Source organism: Leptonotus elevatus, chromosome 9, assembly GCF_054856555.1.
Source record: "Leptonotus elevatus isolate MCC_2025b chromosome 9, RoL_Lele_1.0, whole genome shotgun sequence".
Classification (NCBI taxonomy): Eukaryota; Metazoa; Chordata; class Actinopteri; order Syngnathiformes; family Syngnathidae; genus Leptonotus; species Leptonotus elevatus.
This window is the reverse complement of record NC_141247.1, coordinates 17,996,219-18,012,824: the sequence shown is the minus strand read 5'-3', so window position 1 is coordinate 18,012,824 and position 16,606 is coordinate 17,996,219. Positions and strand designations below refer to the sequence as shown.

The 16,606-nt window shown below is 40.5% G+C and overlaps 2 protein-coding genes across 3 annotated transcripts; both read left to right on the top strand.

Annotated features, from left to right (window-relative positions):
- Positions 1–674: 674 nt before the first annotated feature.
- LOC147168626 (uncharacterized) lies at positions 675–9,023 on the top strand. Of its 2 annotated transcripts, XM_086085804.1 has the most exons (8): positions 675–1,095; positions 1,273–1,766; positions 1,881–2,872; positions 5,182–5,210; positions 5,403–5,531; positions 6,275–6,341; positions 6,478–6,591; positions 7,443–9,023. In XM_086085804.1, the coding sequence occupies exons 1-8, from the start codon at positions 995–997 to the stop codon at positions 8,010–8,012; spliced, it is 2,496 nt and encodes an 831-aa protein (XP_085941930.1). In that variant the 5' UTR covers positions 675–994; the 3' UTR covers positions 8,013–9,023. The 2 variants fall into 2 exon arrangements, with proteins under 2 accessions (XP_085941930.1, XP_085941929.1); XM_086085803.1 differs by having other exon boundaries at positions 1,273–2,872.
- Positions 9,024–10,499: 1,476 nt separating this feature from the next.
- rom1b (retinal outer segment membrane protein 1b) lies at positions 10,500–16,218 on the top strand. The gene is made up of 5 exons (XM_086085157.1): positions 10,500–11,226; positions 12,296–12,538; positions 13,440–13,627; positions 14,301–14,547; positions 15,561–16,218. The coding sequence occupies exons 1-5, from the start codon at positions 11,077–11,079 to the stop codon at positions 15,786–15,788; spliced, it is 1,056 nt and encodes a 351-aa protein (XP_085941283.1). The 5' UTR covers positions 10,500–11,076; the 3' UTR covers positions 15,789–16,218.
- Positions 16,219–16,606: the final 388 nt, after the last annotated feature.

Sequence of the window (16,606 nt, the reverse complement as noted above, 5' to 3'; positions counted from 1 at the left end):
AACCCTGTTACTTGTAGCATTGTTACTGTATTTAGAGTAATATACTAAAATAAGTATTGAGGAAAAAACTTTATTTAACTGCATTATTTTAGATATTTTTGAAGTACATTTTACAGGTGCCTGAGCGACAAAGTTGCGCTAAACACAACAAAATATATTATAGGATGAACATAAACATTTGATAAAAAAAAAGAGTGTGTAATACGGATGATGTTTGAGCTGGATGAATGATGTAATGGTTTATTACCTGTTTTTCTTGAAGAAGAAAAAAGGTATATAAAAAAAAAATGTTGCTGCATTAATTGTCCAATTCTGCAATGACCCTTTTATCTGATAGCTGTCAAATATGTCCTACCATGAATTACAACCCAATGCCATTCCATTCCCCACCCCTTGCAAATGAGGTTATATAGTTCAGCATAAAACCTTGATATTAATTGCGTAGTTTTAAACAATAATAGTAAAATGTAACCGTACCTAATCATAGACATGTTGGTAAAAGCAAGTTACATCAGTCTGCTTATTGAACCTTGGTATGGATCATTTTTCCAAAAGTCCAACTTCGATTATCTCTTCGATTGAGCGCCCCCTTTCAGCCAATCCATGAGCCCCCAGTTACATCAGTCATGATGTAAAAATCAAGCCACCGTGCATGCATGAAGGGATTCCACCATGTGTGCTCAAAAGCTCTTACTCCATTCCTCAGCTGCCAGATGATGGAGACAAACCTATCCACAGTGGGTAGACACACAATCCAACAAATTGGACCTTTGCTAAAACACCAATAGAATTTGAGAGTTAGGCTTGGAACGCTCGCATCTCGTCTGAAGCAAAGATTTGCAGCTGACAAACAAGTTCTCTTACAGAGATAACAGTGACTTGTGAGAAACTGGAGTTTCAGAGCAGTGGGAAGACAAATCACCGTCAGTGGCCTCTGTACAGTCAACTCAACCAAGGCGACATCAATAGCCTACCACCAGGAAAAAGACAGGTAATGGAGAAGTTTTTCCGACCTGTTCACAGCCCCTCTGAACCCGCAGAGATGACGCTGCGGAAGCACCATCATTTCTATCGCGAAGACTCAGAATCACGCAGGTAGGAGACTTCTGAAGACTTAATATCTATGTTTATTATTTGGGGAATAATGTCAAGGATATAGTCGGCTGGGAAGGGTCCAGCAACATCAAAATGGTTTAAAAAAAAATAGGTAAGAATTGGCCTTTCAAAAAATATGATGAACTCAGTTCAGTTCATAATGTGTTTGTGCCATAGGTTTACACCGTATGATGATGCTGATAGAAATTCAGAAGAAAACCAAGGGCACCATCACCATCGGCATGGACACTACCTCCATGACAACCATCAACACCGCCAGCAAATGCACCAAACTCCCCACATCGAAGAGGACGAAATACTTTACGACCACAACACTCCTGTAACTCTGTCCAGAGCTTCCTCCTCCACCCTTTCCTCCTCCTCTTCTTCCGTCTCCTCGTTGTCCTGGTTCACAGAGGCAAGTGTGAACGATCCTTTCTCTCTCCGCCACACTGAGCGTCCACAGCATTCTTTGTCCTGCTCCAATATTGCGGATATACGCAGGGCCTTTCGGGAAGACGACAGCAGTGAGCCTATTGTCTTTGCCTCCGCTACGCGAGGCGGCAACGGCAATGGTGGTCCTACACATGGCGGCACGCAACAGCGAGGGATGGCTGTTTTTTCATCCCTTGACCGAAGTCATAGCAGAAGTGAGGAGGGCCTCCTGAAGGGTAATGAGGACCGTGATGGTAGAAAACAATCCAAGGCACCAAATAGTGGGAGTCTGTACAAGACCTCTAGTTTGAATCGAAGTCTGACTTTCAGTGACGAAGACCTTCTCTTAGGAGATTCTAGGGGCCCAAAGAGAGCAGTGTCGTCCAGCCAGCTTCCCAGCAAAGGAATCCTGAAGCACAAGAAGCCTCATGTTGACATACGTAAAGCTAAATCGATGGAGGTGATATCCCCACGAGTTCCCAAACAACAGGAGCCCATTGCCAGTGGCCAGAAGGAGAAAGGGGATGCACAAGCTGAGGTGGAGCGAGCGAGGGAACATTTTGTGCAGGGAAAGTTGCAATTCTCCGCTTTCCTGGATGAGATTACAAAACAGGTGATAAGTCCGTCGTACCTCACTGTGCTCGGGGTGAACAACAGCAAAGTTACCAGCAAGACCTGTGCACCAGCTCAAACACTTGACCCGGTCAAACCTGAACTCCCACCTAAGAAGCATAAGAAAAGTTCTGGCGAGGAGAGGGAGCAGTATCATAAACAACCCAGCAAGCAGGACAAAAGTGCTCGTAGCGTCTCGCGAAAAGACTCAGATGGCTCCGATCCGGACAAATTGATTTCATATCCGGCTAGGAACCACCAGGGTAGCCCGCCACCTCATCAGTATGCCTACTCCTCCAGTCGAAACGCTCACCCTGGAAGAAACCATAAAGACAGGAGGTTGTCGCCCATTGGCGGCTCCCTGTCAGAGGACAGGTACGGCAGACGTGGTTCTCGCCTAACCGACGGAACCAGCACCAGCCCTGAGCTGAGCCAACCCAAACTGCGGCGCCACCACAAGCAGCAAACCCATGCCTTCTATAGTCCGCATTCCCAGCACTTCCCTCAGCTCCAGCCTCAGCATGTGCACACCAGTGCAAGCCAACGAGGGCCGAACACCTCACGACCCTCCTCAGCTGAGGCTGCAAGAATGGGCCTCGGATCAGAGTCTTCATCTAGTAAATCGGACTCATCCAGGACCCGAGATACAGCCTCCGCCACTACCGGTCACAGCTCAGAGCAGAGCGGGCGACACCATTCAGAGCATGTGGGGAGCTCCAAACAATGCAGAGTGAGTTCATTTCTATTCTTTTCTAAAGTAACACGAGGTTGCGGTCTGATGGGATAAATAGGATGATATTTGCAGTTAGAGTTCAGAGTGGGATTTAAGTCAGATCATTTGTCGTTAAAATATTTTATAAGGACTTTCAAGGCCATAATCTAAAAGATAAATTAATTTATTCATGGTATAACACAGAATATGTGCATGGAGATCAGTGCAAGTTAGTTTGCATTAGGGATAGACCGATTATCGGCAGGGCCGATATTTGGCATTTTGACAAATGTCGGCATCAGCCATTTTACAAATCTGAAAGCCGCTAAAGCTGGTATCTCACTGAACGGTGAATGCTTGCAAACGTAGCGAATTTAGGGTTTTCATCAGGATTTGTAAGATGTTCATAGACTGTTTTAACTTGTTGCAAACACATTTCAAACATATTCAGACAATTTTTTTTACTGTCTGCGAAGATCTTTTGAAACCTTTTACAAAAACCCCAAATTAGCTACATTCGCATGCATTGTCGCTTAGTGAGATACAGGGAACTTTTCATTTGTTTATTTAAATTTCCACGTTATAAAAAAAATGATGCTGACACTGGGAACTCCCTATACTTTATATTTTTAAAAATAAAACATAAATAAATTAAGAAGTAATGTTGACATTTTGGGAAACTATTTACAGTAGAAAACTTTAGGGAACGATTTACTTTATTTTTAATTTAGTTTAACACATGCTGATGACCCTGTAAGCTCCCTGCAATTTTTGTTATAATTAAAAAAAAAAGTAAATTCTTTATATGTTTAAAATTAAAAGAAAAAGTGTTAAAAAAAATAATAATAATTGTTACGCTAATATTTTCTCTTTTACTGCAAATTAATATCGGCTTGAAATATTGTTTATTGGTCAGTACCGCCCTTGAAAAAAAACATTGGTCTATCACTAGTTTGCATGTTTTTATAGTTACTAGTTTATGCAATGACATCATTATCTTTCATTCTGGGTGTCTTATGAGTCACACGTCCGTGGGGGAAAAAAACACACTTTACAACCTCGATGATTAATATGACTAATTATAAAATGGGAAAATAATAAGTTCGCTAAGGCCTCATAGAAAACCGGGGCGGGTTATACACGTTGCAAATGGAGCAGCTGCTCTCCTGCAGAGCTAGTACAGCTGAGTCACTCTGAGGGAGGCGTCAAATACCGCAAGCACTGAGTCATACCACAGCAATGCAGCAAAGCGCAGTGCTTTGAAGGGGAACAATTTCAACTGATGTATTCATTCAAAACGTCACTAGCAAAATTTAGACATTGGTATCTGAGGTGGATAAAGAACTACCAAGGTAGCATCTTAACTGAGTTGTTAATTGTATTTTTTTTCCCCCAGTGTGTTGATTGCATAAGAGATTGTCTTGCCCAGTTTGCTGAAACATTCCGGCCAGCAAATAAGAACAAATCGATTTAAAAAGACAAAATTACCAGAGGCAGCTCTGACACATCCAATCAATAATAAATCCATCATGTCCCTCATAATGAAGCAGTGACCCATCCCGGATGCACATTGACTTGAAAACATAACGTGCAAGGCTTCCTTTGTTGCCTCAATGGGGTTATACCAAAACAAAATGTGTTTTCGTGTTTCTATTTTTACCATTTTGTTCACTGTTGAGTGTCTTTGAATCAGCCTTGGCTGCTAACGTTAACAATTGAATCAATGTCTTATATCTAATCATCCCGAATGAAACAAAATGAAATAAAGCAAATCTACGGTAATGTATTGCATTCACTTGGAAAAAACAAACAAACTCCAATTTTTTGGGGGGGAGCTTTGATTATTTTTGTTGTTGTGATTTTTGTTTAATTTTTTTGTTTTTCCTGAATATGTATATATTTTTTTCTGTCATAATGAGCCAGTATATAGTTGGAGGGTAATGTAGTTATGCGGGAAAGTGTCCACCATTAGCGAGTCTGCAGCAAGTCACTTGGAGTTCAGAGGTTAAAAACAAACAAAAACTCAGAAAAACAAAAACTCAGAAAAACAAAAACTCAGAAAAACAAAAACAATTATGTTGAAAATAAAAAAATCTACGTTTTTCAGATTTTTTTTCTGTTTTTCTTAGGATTTTTTCCTCCTGTTTTTACAAATAATAATAATTATTATTTTTTTCAAAAACAGAAAAAAACAAAGCTCCCCCCAAAAATTAGTCAGAAAAACAGAAGTTTTTTTTCCCAAGTGAATGCAATATGCTTCCGTATAAATCGCATATTTGTCTTACATCATGTAACCTAATATTTTCTTCACCGTCACATTTCTATAGGACAGACTGTGTGATGCTGAGCAGCTTCAGTAAGTATTTCCCTCTTTTCATGCTGTGATGGAGTGGTGCCTATAATACAGTATAATTGTCAGAATGTTTACGATACAATCAGTCCTTCTTTAGAGAGACATTTCCCCCCCGCATTATTTAAAAATACCATACTTGGTCAACACGAAGAAACACGCATAAAAACTCCACCTCCCGTCATTCTGTGTGTTCAGGGTGCTGCAGGAGGAGAATACTGATCTTCACCAGAACTTGCTGCAGACAGTGGTCTGCATTGAAAGCCTGGAGTTGGAGCTGCAGAGGACCAGGGATGAACTTAGCAGCGTCAAAGACAAATATAAAAGGTCTGGAATAATAAACCAACAAATGTTTATAACCTGGAGGATTATCATCAATGTCATTAAACTATTTAGGTGTACCTAGTGAAGTGCCTGATGAGTGCAAATCTCTTATGTCATGCTAAATTCCTGTCACATGTGATGCAATGTGAGCCTCACAGCAGCAGAGCAGTGCTTTGGGCTACCGCATTGATTCCATGGGGAGCCATTGCAGCTGATCTAGTGATCAATCAACATTCCGCCATCCTGTGGCTTGACATAACAGTTGCTATAGATTCATCGATCCATGGAACACACGGAATAATTGCACAAGGTAGCACATTTGCCAAAGTGCATTTTGGTTTATGTTTGGATCTACTTATGTACACAAGTTGAATCAATATTTCTATTCTGTTTTTGTTTTTTTACACAAGAATGTGTACTTCAACTTCACAAGTACTGTTAGTACTTCTGCCACCTGCTCTGCCCTTGGCTAACTCAAACTAATGCATCTGTTATGTCACTTCACACCCTTGAGCGAGTGTCTTACTCGTGACCCCCGGCCAGACAGGCCTGGCCCTGTATTTGTCACCAAACAACTGCAACTGCCCACCCAGCACATGCTTCGCGTTACGAACAGCCTGGAGCATAAGGCTGTCAGCTCACACTGAGCAAACCAACAACTGTGCTTATGTGCAAAATGTTATCAGAGTGTGGGGTTCAAGAGTGTAAAAATAAAACTTGTTTTTCGATTCTTTCTGACTTGCAAGCTTACTGGAGACACACACTGGAAGCAGGCAGGCTAATAATCTGCTGGGGGAGCACTTGCACATTGCGGTGAGAAAACCTACAAGGCAAGAGTAACTAACACAAGGGACCCTTTTCTTGCTTTTTGAAACATTGCTTTGTCAACTGAACGGTTTGTTGCCTTCTGAATATGTGTTCTCTCGTCCACTTTTTAATGTGTGCACAGCCGGAGAGTACAGGTCTAAGCAGTGAAAGGAAGTACCTTCTCAATCGTGTTTCCCAGCTGAGCTCAGAACTGGAGGAAGCTCACAGGACCAATGCTGCGCTGGAGAACATCAATGTGAGCATGCTTCCCTCTAGTGGACATTAAGCGAACAAGCACACATCCGTTACAAGAGCTGCATCAAAAGTTCTGCAACCCATTTGATAGAAGTTAAGATTAGTAAAGTTTTTTTTTTTTGGTGGGGGTGGGAGGGTTAAAATAGTCTCTTAAAATACATAGGCAGTACAGTATGCTACATTTTTAAACAGTTTGAATGAGTTTGAAATAGCGTTAAAAGCATATGGCTAACTATGACGTCTGCTAGCTAAAAGCTACTATATTTATATATGTAGCTTTTGACTAGAGCGAAAGTTAGTTACATTTCCTTACGCATACCCAATATGTTATGTTCTAAGTGGGAACGTGGTAGGCCTCAGTACGGTTCAGCAAAAATCTGAAAACAAATACTTGTAATATTTACTATCTGTTTACAACCAACCAACTTTTGGGGCCCGACTCACCAGTTGAGAATCGGTCACTGCTCTAAGGTAACCAAATACAGTATAGGAAACACTTCACAACAAGGTACAGTGTATTTCTATCTAGAACCTGACTAGAACATAATATTAAACACATTAAATTGATACATAGCTGTAAATTTTATTTATATTAACTTGGCAGAAAAAAGTTGTGACGTGATCATCATGCAGGTGCATTTACTAAAAAATTATTCTGTCCCGGTTGACACAATACATGTAGTTCTAAAAGGATTATAGGATACTGTATAATGGCATTTCTTTAAAACAAAAAAAACAACGATTTGATTAAAATAGAGGGACTTCTTCATTTGAAACACACAATGACATGTTTGATTTTAAAGAATGACAAAGAATGCATTTCCTCATTTTCAATGCATGTTTCACACTCAGCTTCCGTGCCTGATAAAGGATTTACTGGGGAAGCACTTTAACTCAACTGAGTCCGTGCCGAAGATTCGGACACCTTCTGCTATTGGCGGCCACTCTGCCAGCTCGCCAACTGCACTCAAGCCACCTCACCCACCTAAATCGGAGGAAGCGGCACACGACTGGTTAACAGAGTCGGACACTGCGACAGCCTTTGTCCCCTTCAAACAGGAAGTGGCCAAAACAGGAGGTCAAATCTCCCTTCAAAGCCCAATTGAGTCCAACGACAGCCCGCCTTTCTCAGTGGAGGACATCAGCACCGCCATCTATCAGAAAATAGTAGCCAATTACGCTGCCAGACCACAAAACTATCAACATCAGTCCTCCTTGGGTGTAAAATACACAGACAGCCCTCTTAAGCCTGAGCAGCTCCACCGTGCTGACCATTTGGGTGAAAAGGGAGAGGTCTTGGTGACACTTTTGGAACAGGACGCTGTGAATGTGACGTCCATGTCTGCCCAGCAGATCCTAGATGAGTTCATGCAGCAGCTGAACACCCGTGAGAGGGTGGGTGAAAGGAAGGGGCACGAGTAGTAGGCAGTGGGAGCGGAGCAAAGTGACAGAGCAAAAGTAACAAAGGGGATGGATGAAAATTGTATGTATTATATTGAAGTACTTTGGCAAAATGTGATTTATTAGTTCTTATAATTGAACAGAATCAGACAAGTTTTGCCCAACCCAATTATTACAATGCACCGTGTGATTCACTTTCACCCCAAGCAATTTTTCAATAAACCCAGATTAGTAAAAATGACTCAAATAATAAATGGTATTTGAAAATAATCTATATTGTAAATAATGTAATGTAATGATTTATAATAGCAATTATTAATACTTATAGTTTAGTGTAGTTATTTCTTGTTATTACAGTGTAGAGTTGTGAAAATGACACTGATAGTTTAATGAATTGGAAATGTAATAATGATAGCATTTTTGTTTTGTTTTATGTCAATTATAATGTGTTAGGAAAAGTTAAAAAACATTGCAATTGTTAAAAAGATCACTTTTTTGTCATATTGATAAAAAAACTGTCAGTATGACCTGACAGTAGTACAAGAGTAAAATGACCTTGAAAACTAAATTAGAGGCACAAGATGGGGCCAAAGCAGGCTCATATTTTTTCCACAGATCATTTGACGACTCATTTACTACTGTTGGGTCATGCTAACAGTTAAAAAAATATATATGACAAAAAGTGATTTTTATGCAATAATCTATGTAAATACAATATTATATTGTGTTATTTGGATTGTGTGGATAAGGTAAAAAAAAATAAGAAGTTAGATTTGATTTCAAACTGGATCCCCCAATCCTGATTTGTCTTGCAAATTGTATGTCAGTTCAGCACATACAGTATATTATATTTCTGCTTCAATAATAAAAAACTCGTTTTAATCATGCTATTGCTTATCATTAGTCCACAGAATGTCAGTTTTGGGTTTACCAAGAATATTCCAGTTAATGTCTTATAAGGGCAGGATGCTGAATTTAAGCTTCCCTATTTCATGAATTATACTCCATGTGAATAAAAGTGTTGTGATGTTATTTTTAGAGTCATCTGTTTCCTGTTTGATCATTTAAAAGAAGTGCTTGGCAACAACCTGACTCCATCCATGCATTTGCAACTATCTTTATCGTGCACAGATCACAGTGAGTGTGATTGAGACACAATTTAGCCAAACTTGCATAACTTCGAGCATCCTTGAAGGCCTGTTTTTTTGTGTGTGCGTGTGCCGCTTCACACTAACTGAAGCTGTCATAAATGCTTATCATAACAATCTAATCCAATTGCACGTCCTCCACTATGTAGGCGCTCTCTAATATGCATACACACTACGCAGCCTCCTCTAACGTGAAAATATGCCCAGCCAGAGATACTTAAGAGGAACACTCACCAATAAATATGCAAATGTGCTGCCTTGCGTGACACAATTCAAAAGATATGTTGAAGATTTTATTAAGAGTAGGCTTTTGTTGTGTTTCCAAATAAAGAGGCTATGGCTATCATGCATGGCGTCGTGATTTATTGCCAGTTTGTAGTGTTATTTAATCATATAACTTGACATATATAGAATATATGTGCCAGCCTTTTAAAGACAATTGCACAATTTTAAAAAACATTTTTAAAGGCACTCTCTGCAATACATGGAAATAATACATTCTTGTAGTATATCTGAGACTATAAACACCCATTTTTAATCCATATCTAACATTTTCCATCCACCTATTTTATACCGCTTGTGCACTCTAAAAACAGTTGGGTCAAAAGTAACCCAATTATGGATCAACAATTTGACCCAACTTTCTAAGTTGTCTTATACAAAATGACCCAATTTTTTGATCCGAGTAAAAGATCTGACCAATATTTTCGAGTTGTTTTACATTAAAAGACCCATTTCTTGACTCAAAGTTGGGTCAAATTGACCCAAGTAGAGGATCGGTCCATTTTTGACCCATAGTTGGGTTATTTTTGACCCAACTGTTTTTAGAGTGTGCTCATTAGGGTTGCGGGTTGGCTGGGGCATATACTGGCTGACTTTGGGTGGGAGTTGAGGTACACCCTGGACTGGTTGGGTAACCAATCGCACACCTACATACAATTTAGAGATTTCAGCTTGGCTAACACGCATGTTATTGGTAGCAAGGAAGTAAACCCAAAAGCAAAGAAGAACTGAAAGTGGCTGCAGTAAGTCAACGGGTGTTTGCTGCAGTTATTGCCAGCTTATGCCATCAAATAGTAAGCCTTATTCGCATGAATTTAATAATGTCTGTTCCGATACTTTTACCTGGAGCCCACCGTACACATGTCACACCTTCAATAAACCACAGTCATGTTTCCTCAGGTTGCTTGAGCACCAACAGCGCCTGATATAAATGTCAGGTGACTAAAGCTGTCGTAATATTTCAATCGGCCCTCCCTTTCAAAGTGTCCATCAGAACAAGTTTGCTGATCAGACACTGGCCTGCTTTCCCATTGGCCCCTGGACCCTAATAGGATCCCAGGGACTGGATTAGGGTTCCAAACTCTCCACTTTGCCCAGTCTCTGAGTCCTCCAGCCATGGGTGTGGCGGTTTAGGGGGGGCACAAACCCACCAAGGCGCCATCAAACGACAAGATCACACCAAGAGGAGGAAATCTTTGATTCCACATTGGAGGGCAGGGGGGGTCGACCACAGAGTGGCTGTTGACCTGAGTGGTTAACGTGTCATCTCCAGGAAAGAAGAACTCTTTTCTCAACAATTGTCAAATTTCCCTCGGATTATCCGCCAATCACTTTCTTCTTCTTCTTCAAATTCTAATTCAATATCAAATTGAATTTGTGGTTTTGGATTGTCATCTCAGATTGACTGTCCTCTAGCATCCAAGGGATCTATCTGCTTATCCTTTCCACCTGGAACAACTTAGATGAGCTCAAGCTGTTAATAACTCACCAGCGTAGGCCTGCTTTGACCGCTGGATTACAACACAACCTCGGAGTGTTTTCCTTTTACATGCAGCTGGCCACCTCTGGATTCCCAGACCATTGCAGAGCACAATTCTCCTCTCATCTCCTCGCCCTTACCTTCAGTTCCTGATCGTCTTTTCCTCTTCGGAGCCATGGCGCTGCTGAAGATGAAGTTCACCCAGCAGAGGCGGGTGCGTCTGGCCCAAGGCCTGTGGCTATTGTCGTGGATGGCCGTATTATGCGGGTCCTTCGTCTTTTCCCTGGGGGTCTACCTTAAGATAGAGCTGCTCCGTAGGGCTGAGGTAAAGACGGAATCAAGAGTCCTATAACATCAAATTGTGAATAGAATCTTTCTACTGTAAATGCTGCAACCAAAAAAAAAAACGTGCCGTTGGGTGACCTCTAAAACCCAATGTGACCTCACTGATGTCCTACGGACTGACATTGATTGCAAGCATTAATAAGCAGCTGACAGCGCAGGACAGCTGCAGGCCATCAACGTGCGGCCCCTGCTCCCTTATTGATCGCCAGTGTGAGCGAGGCCGCCGTAATCCCTTAGTTGTGAAGCAAAGTGTTATTGATTTGCAGCAGGGATGCTCGAGAAGGAGCCCTGAGTGACGCACAAAGAATACGGCATGAAAACAACACTTGCTTCAAGTGTCTGAAGCTTTGGCGACAAAGAATATTGATTCACGCTGTGATTCGCAAATTATACTTGTCCAAATTGTTCCAATTAGATTTTGTTTTGTAGGGCTTAATCAAAGGGAGAAAACATACAAATGATAATTTTATGTACAGTTTATGAGTTTTTGGTTGCTATATTTAAACCAATAGGAATATGCAATTACAGTCCAAATTAGTTTCTTAAGGGGAAGTCAACCCGAAATTTTCTTTAAAACATGTATGCATGTTCTATGCAGCCCCACTACGGCATTCTGATGAATATTTTGTGCGTGGAAAATGAATTAAGCAGCAGTATCAGAATCCCCGGGGCGGCCATTTTGTCACTTGCTGTTGACTGAAAATGACATCACAGTTGCGCAGGGCTCTGGTAACTGGTAACTAATCACGGCTCAGCTTCAGGAAACAGGTGATTGGTTGTTACCGGAGCCCTGCGCAAATGTGAAGCCACTTTCAGTTTACAGCAAGTGGCAAAATGGCCGCCCTGCGGTGGATAAAATTTAGTGGAATTTTTCAACTCATATTTCCACTAACACAGTATTAATCAGAATTCCATATTTAGACTAGTGCGGGCGTATATAACATATTATTGTCATTACAATTTTGGGGTTGATTACTGTAAGGTTGATAAAGTGTGACTTTTACTATTACACTCCCTGTAACCTTTCACTGTGTTATTTCGTTGTCGAGGTGATGGACAACACAGAAATCCACGTGGTGCCCAACATCCTGATGTTGGTGGGCTTGGCATCCATCGCCACCAATTGGGTGGCCAGCCGAGTGTGCCAGGACTCCTTGGACCCGACCCGCTTCCCACGTTGGAGGGTTTTCCTGCTTGGTTGGTACGCTGTGGCTGCACTCATCTGTTGCCTGCTCGTCGCTGTGGTGGTGCTCAGCTACGCTCTGCAGGGACGCCTGGAAGAGTCTTTAAAGGTGGGATCACACACGGTATTTATTTATTTTTTTTTAAGATGCTAATCAGGGATCTCATTTTCAACCCTGGAGTTTGATGGCTCAGAACGGCCCACTATAGTTCATCACTGTTATAAAATAATAGGGGTATGAATTGCCTAGTACCTGGCGATTCGATTCGTATCACGATTCATAGGTCACGATTCGATTTGATACCGATTAATCCTGATGCGAATCTATAAATTGATTATTGCGAGAGAAAAAAATTCACTCACATTTAGAAAATACTAATCAGTAAACTTGTACATGTACACGACAACAAGATTTGTATGAAAATGTATTTATCTGAAAATTCTGACTTATAAATGAGCCACTGCATTTAACAAACAGGTTGCAGTCTGTTTCATGTTTGAACAGCACTGAAATCAAATATTAAGGCTTAATGTTCCATTAATATAACGTTCTTTCATGCTTAATGTGTGAATCCTAACCCTAAGTAAGACGTTTTGTTGAATATTCCCATAAAAATGAAAATTGATATTTAAAAATCGATTTGGCCACATATCGAATCGATTCGAGAATTGCGCACTGTAATATCGCGATATATTGCCGAATCGATTTTTTCTAACACTCCTATAAAATAGCTTACCATTCCCTACCATTTGCCACTTTCAGTGCAATGCATTGTATCCATATCACGTGTCCATGTATTGTACTTAATAATTAAAACACTTGATTACATAAAATACATAAAATATATTTGATCTCACAATTAAACAATTCTCAGTGTAGTTTCAAAAGGAAGGCACAACAAACTTTTTGGCAGTTGGACTTTTTTTTCCCTTGCTCCTTTTCGGAAAGTATTTCCAAAGGCGGAAAATAAAAGCAGCCATCCTTTATGGCTTTGTCTCCCTCGTCTCAGGTTGGTTTGAGGAATGGAATCCGTTTCTACAAGGACACCGACGTTCCAGGCCGCTGTTTCCAGAAAGAAACCATCGATCGTCTGCAGATGGAGTTTCGTTGCTGTGGAAACACCAACTTCAGGGATTGGTTTGAGGTGCAGTGGGTCAGCCACAGATACCTGGACTACACCTCCAAGGATATCAAGGAGTGAGTATGTGATATGCACGGTGAGACTAAAGCGTGATTTATAGAGACGGATAAAAGAAATACAGATAAGGTCCTTATCTGCATGGGTGGAGTGGAAGCGGCATTCAAAATGTCAAAAAAGATGATGAGTGTGCAGGAGAGGGACATTTGAAGTGATTTACTGATAAGGGGAAGGACTGTAAGCAAACAATCAGTTGGTGTGCAATATTTTTGACACATTCCTTTGCTGACGACAGTGTGTATAATAAGTAGTTAAATGAAACAAAACTATTTACTGTCCAGTGTCCACCCTGTCGTTAAGGGGTAGTTTGTCTTTCTTCAATGGAGGTTAAAGCAGTGAATAATGGCAGACTATATTTACGCTTGTGTTTTGTAATTTTCATCATATTATGTCCCAAAAACGTCCACCATGTTATTGTCCACCCTGTCAGCAAGTTCACTTAGTTTGCACTACACTTCCTGTTTGCAATTAATGTATGAAGTGTGAGAGCTTGACCAATATGCATTTCAGAAAATCTCAGTCTCAAAGGCACCCTATGGTGATGTTGACTGAGTGAAGCAATCAGCTCATGTTTCTGACTTTTTGTTTCCTATAAAAAATCTAATCAAATCATTCCTTACCTGTCCTCTTGTTTCATTCCACATATGTTCCCGCTCCTCCCTCCATCCCCAGCCGCATCCGCAGCAACATAGATGGCCGCTTCTTGTTGGACGGTGTCCCGTTCAGCTGCTGTAACCCCATGTCCCCTCGGCCTTGCCTGCAGTACCACCTGACAGACAACAGCGCTCACTACAACTACGAGTTCCAGAACGAGGAGCTCAACCTGTACAGTCGTGGCTGCAGGCAGGCTCTGATCGACTACTACATGGACCTGATGAATTCAACCGGTCCTGGTGTGCTATCAGTCATCTTGATACAGGTGGATCACAGTCACTGCTTGACATAGTTTCAAAGAAATGGATGGCTATTTTATCAACAATTGTCCATTGTCTGAGATTTATTATTATAAATACTGTACAAGTAAATGATCATAATCATAGTTTGTAGTGGTTTGGAATAGCTCAGCATCACTAAGAGCTGTTTCTAATATTTTGGTGACCTCATTTAGCTATTTGAAATGGGCAAAATATTGTAAAAAGCACAAGTTCTGTTGCAGTAGACCACTAAAGTACAAATTAATATTAGATGTACACGTTAATGCAAACGAAAATATCTGAATATGTGATACAGCACTGTGGGTAAAATATAGGTCCAAGCAATTAATAAAATTCTTATTTTGATTTAGATTTTGACCTCTCATGATCATAAAAATATTACCGGTACACACAATGTATATTTAAATACAAGGAATAGTTGGTTTTCAGTATATTGCCAGCTTAATGCTAGCACTTAATAGAAAACCCAATTGACCGGCTAGCAAAAACTAGCATTAGACATCATGGGAATAATTTAAATTCAAATAATGAAACTTCACACACAAATTCTGTAGAAACACATTCAGACATGCAATATAATTATATACTCATTAGTATATATTCTTCCTAATCTATTAAAAAATTGTTATATTAACAATGTTTGCTAAATTCTTCTTCTAGTCTTCTAACCTTCTTGTAAGTGTATTTCCTTGTGTGCATTGCACTGCCCCAAGAGGCCAACGCGGGCACAGCAGAAATTATTGCTATTATTCCAGTATTTTACTTGTTACTAATTTAATTTCTGGTTGTTCTTTTAAGCTATATTCATGTTGCGTTTTTTGGTAGATGAATACATGGAAAATTTTGGAAGCAACAAAAAATGAATCAGGATTAATGCATTTTCCCAAATCTCCCAACTCTATCAAAATGCCATAGTCAAATATCTGTCATGGTAAATGTTTGGTGATACATACCTCACTAACCACTCTTCCTATTCCATTTGCCTTCCCATGTACAGATGTCAGTCCTCTTGAGCTTGCGCTACCTGCAGACTTCAGTGGAAGGGGCCATGGCTCAGGAGCAGCCGGAGGGTGACAGCGAGGGTTTTCTTCTGGAGAAGGGAGTGAAGGAAACCTTGGAGGAAGCCAAAGTGAAAATCATGCTCCTGCTGAAGTTTGGCCAGGTCGACCCCAGTGCAGCCGAGGGCTCTCCTGATGATGAAAAGGCCCCGCCATCTTCCAGCTAGAAGATGATTGAATACAATCAGAAGCGGAATAATGCAGGGAAAATGGGCAGGGGGTCATGTCTAAGTTTTCTTGGTTGGGTGGGATTTGGCCGGTAGCAGGTAGAACGCCTCGATTTCGAAATCTTGTTTAATGCTCCACCAATATCGCAGCCAAACGGAGGAAACACAAATGGAAGGATTTTATGAATGTGTGACCATCTATGAAAAGTTCTGTTCAACAATTGTGTAGTACTTCATGTTCTTACTGTATTAACAGGTTTAGTCGACATTTTGACCTTAATTAGGTACTTTTAACCTGATGTCATAGTTCATTGTGTGTGCACTGTATTTATCTCACAACATTAGAGTTTTTACTGAACTGCAATGAGACGCTTTGGAGACTGTTTAAAAGTGGAAATACAGCCTATTAAAGGTAGACATTTTTAACCGCTTTGTAGTGTCTGCTTCTATTTGTACAAGGAATAATAGGAAAGAAAAAAACCCTGTGGGTTATCTGAGTGAGGTTGGATTAAGTTTGTGTGTGTGACTTTGGTGCCCTATATGAAGCTGTCATCTTGTCTACGCGGCTCAGAAACAATCGGATAATCCCGGGTGTACTTTATCCAAGAAGTGCTGCACGGGCACTATCTGCACACACGGCAACACTGCCATACTGCAACTGCAAGTGTTGGATGTTTTTTTCTCTTTCTTTTACATAAAGCAAAACAGATTAAAATGAAAAAAAAAAGATCATAGTAATCAACATTATAACTATACTTGTATATCCAAACATTTGCTCTTTTCTTCTGAAGTAAAAGTCTTAATATATATAATGTTTC